The sequence below is a fragment of the Cydia strobilella genome, chromosome Z, assembly GCF_947568885.1.
Source record: "Cydia strobilella chromosome Z, ilCydStro3.1, whole genome shotgun sequence".
Lineage (NCBI taxonomy): Eukaryota > Metazoa > Arthropoda > Insecta > Lepidoptera > Tortricidae > Cydia > Cydia strobilella.
In genome coordinates, this window is record NC_086068.1 from 24,694,581 (window position 1) to 24,698,312 (window position 3,732).

The 3,732-nt window shown below is 38.3% G+C and overlaps 1 protein-coding gene across 1 annotated transcript; it reads left to right on the forward strand.

The window, feature by feature from the left end:
• Positions 1-712: 712 nt before the first annotated feature.
• On the forward strand, positions 713-2,775 carry LOC134754124 (uncharacterized). Its single transcript, XM_063690203.1, has one exon. It carries the CDS (start codon positions 934-936, stop codon positions 2,173-2,175), a length of 1,242 nt encoding a protein of 413 aa, XP_063546273.1. The 5' UTR covers positions 713-933; the 3' UTR covers positions 2,176-2,775.
• The last annotated feature ends 957 nt before the right edge of the window (positions 2,776-3,732 follow it).

Sequence of the window (3,732 nt, forward strand, 5' to 3'; positions counted from 1 at the left end):
TGATTGATTGAGATGATGATGAATAATGTGTTGTGTCGGTTTATAAGTACCCTGTACCCTAACTATTAAGCAAACAGCAAATTCAAATTTCTAATAACACACCGCATAAATAGCAAATAACATTTTTTTAGGAACTTATAAATTGTAATAGACGTCATCTTTAAATGCCTAGGAAGTCTTTGACCGACACTAAGGGCGAGCAGTACGTGCTTGTCCTCCTATTACGGTATTAGGGAGAGATGGACACCGGATTTGAATCGGCGTCTCGGTCGACCTTCAGCTTACGCGGCTAAAAAATCAAAATGTTTAATGAAATAACTTGTTCCCTAGTTGTATTTTGGAACTTTTTGACTTACCGCTGTTCATGCTTGGGAAATCTGGCAAAGAATCCTCCTCGAGTGATTTCTCTGACACCGCATATTTCACAATATCGGTTTTTGCCGGCCATTTTCACTATTTTATAATAGTACGGGTTTCTTTTTCAAAAACACAAAATTCAAAGTACACACAATAATATAAAAGAGAAGCAAATGTGCTCAACTCAATTTTAGAAAACTGATATTATTTTGCAGTTTTTGCACACGAATTTTATATTTCAAAATGGTTGCCGCTCGTATATACGCATTAATGTCAAGTTGGCATTTCATTTCAGCAGTGCTGCCAACGCCACGCCACTGACAAGTAATGACAAATATCTTTGCCATACATTTGTTCATAACAGGAGAGTTTCCAACCACTGGGATATACTACGCTAGTGACAGCTGACAGTTGTGTCCATTGATCGATATTTTCTTGCTTCACCTTCAGTACATCCTGTTCCAGTTTTGACAAAAAATGATTTAAAATCCCACAAAAACCAAGAAAAATGTATGACATGTATGTATAAACGATCCTAAAGCAGTGTTCAACCCCGCTAATTCACAAATCAGCAAAATGACATACGACATCGAATGCTACATAGGCAACTTGCCTACAGAAGTGTTGCAGTTTATTTTCTCGTTACTAAGTGCGCAAGACTTTACGGCATGCCGCCGAGTATGCTCAAGGTGGAAGATGATAGTCGACAGGATGTCCCGAAGCGACCATTTATGGCAATCGCACTGCAGACGGGACTTTAGGAACATCTATAAGATAGCCCGAATCAAAGCGCGACCTGGTGTCTTATGGTTCCATATTTACCGATCGTTGTCTCTTTGGTCGAAGCTCTCGCAGGCCAAAGAGCAGCGAGATGAGTTCGCAGCAGCTTCCGGTATTAGTGAGGAAATACAAAATTTCAAAATACTTCGAGACGGCATCATTGGAGTTCACAAAAAGGGAGCCATAGTGTACTATGATATTGATACTTTGGAGAAATCGAAACGCTCAAGCATTACCGGTGATTATTTAAGATATACGGAAAACGAAGATTATATTATCATACTCAGCTACCATCTGCATTTGTTTATTATCAGGAAAGCAATCCAAAAACCTAAATATGAAACAAATGTCACATTTGACAATGTGAAGTCATTTATATTGGCAAAAAACAAAGTATACTATGTCACATTAGAAGACCAGCTATATGTATGCCCGTTAGAGGATGGTGATCTTAGAGAGCAGTATATAACCAACTCAACGGACGAAGTCATGTGCCTAGGTTTTACAGATATGCTCCATGTATTAACGTTCCAACGAAACATTTACACTGTAGTTAACGATAATGACCTCCACTTCAGCTGTAGTATTGATTCCGACTCGAACCTGCTGCACCAACTAAGGGGATACAACTTTTTAGAACATATGGATTGGCGAGTCTACATCCAGTGGATGTACGTCCTGAACCACACCATTCCTGAAGGCCCGTTGCGTGACATAGTAGTTGTCCGGGTATATGGTGATGTCGCATTTGTTGGTTGCAACTGGGGTGTGCTACGTATCTACTATGCACCATACACTGGTGACGGAGAATTTGATTTGTTCAACTCAGAACCGGTGAAACAGTATAACTTCATGGAGAGATACGACTGCCCAGTGTTATCAATGTGTCCGATCATACAGATTGACATTATGGAAGGAGAAGCTGGACATACGGTGATTGTGGCAATGCCGAAGAAGATTGCAGTGTTGGAGTTTACACACGGTTTCAAACGAACCGCCTCAGTGGCTATGCTTGTGGGTCAAAAAAATACACTTTAATTTTCTTTAAGGTTGTCACGGAAGGCTTGACTAGCCAAGCTGAGCTAGTTAGCTAAACACTGTTTGAAACTATGTTTTAAGTTTGATTTCTCATCCACTATTGTTTGACTAGTATAACTTTATATCCATAAAGTAATACAGGGTGTCTCAGAAACAGTGAAAGAAGAACTGAAGCGCCATTCTAATGCCATCTACACAAGTATAGGCCAAAGGTGTGGCACCATCTATTTTGAGCATAACTTTTTCTTGATTTCCGAGGCATGTTACGTATTATGTCTTTGGCGACACCAAGTATAATGTGCAGACATAGGGATCTGTCGTACAAAATATCCATAAAATCGAATATTTATTATTTATTTATTTATTATAGCCCTTTATTCCATAAGAAGTTTTATATGGTTTTTGTATTTGTAATTTAAATGTTATCTTCTATATGGATCCCTCTTTGGGTGTAGGCCTCCTCCAATTTTATCCAATCATCTCTCTGCTTCGCTTTCTCCATCCATTGTTTTCCAGCTGTATGGATCGAATATTTAGTATTCAGGAATATTTTTAGGCAAGCAAAATTTAAAAAAATTAAAAAGCTTTGAAATCTTTAAATGATGTTTTGTTCATTTTCAAAAATAAAATAATGTTTCCCTTAACCTTTTGGACGCCAATGACGGATATATCGGCACCGCAGGTCCAACGCCAAAGATAGATTAATCGGTCACAGGCCACAGAGCAACATAGACCTACGTGATTGTGCATAAAGTTCAATTTCAGTTTTGACACTTCGGTGACGTGGCGCCCGAGTGACAGCTTTTGTTATTGACACTGCGTCGAAAAGGTTAAGCACAGTCTCCATGCACAATAAGCTAACTTACAGTCCGTTAACCAAAGAGTAGTATAAGCCGTTAACCAAAGAGTAGTATTGCCGTTAACTCTCAGAATGACATTCGTTTTTCGGGTAAAATCGGACATAATCGCGTAATAGAAAATGAGAGAAAATGACAGTCTCTTACTGATTTAGTTGCAATCCAACACACAAAGAGTGTGGTCGTCTTTTCAACCTTAAACTATATAGAGTAATTAATACCACCATAACAATAATATTACAATTTTCCATTGGGGTTGGCGTGAGTATCAGGATGGCGGGTGTACACCAACAAATGGAGCTGCGGTATACGTCAGGAGTTAGTGCTAGCAATGTGTCAAATGTGCGCCAAAATTGGAGCAATGTGCTCTTTAAACTCCAGAGATATTTAAGATATTCTGATACAATCTCAACAATCCTGATTCTATTTTATTTAGATCAAATCGCAATATGTGACGTTTTCAATCAAAAGGTACCACATTGTCACTTACCATAAGAACGAAATTAGATTGTATCTTTATACGAATAACCTGTCAGAGCGTCCTTATGGCAAGCGACAATGTGGTACCTTTTGATTGAAAACGACACATATAGTCATCTACCGAATATTAAGCATAATGTCATTAAATTAGGGCTTATTTTATATTGAGACAATAGGTATCCCTAACTTTTTGCGGTAAATTTAAAACTTTTTGTGAGTT

Excerpts from the sequence above, each read along its gene's own strand:
- LOC134754124 (XM_063690203.1), top strand. The coding sequence starts at position 934 with ATGACATACGACATCGAATGCTACATAGGCAACTTGCCTACAGAAGTG.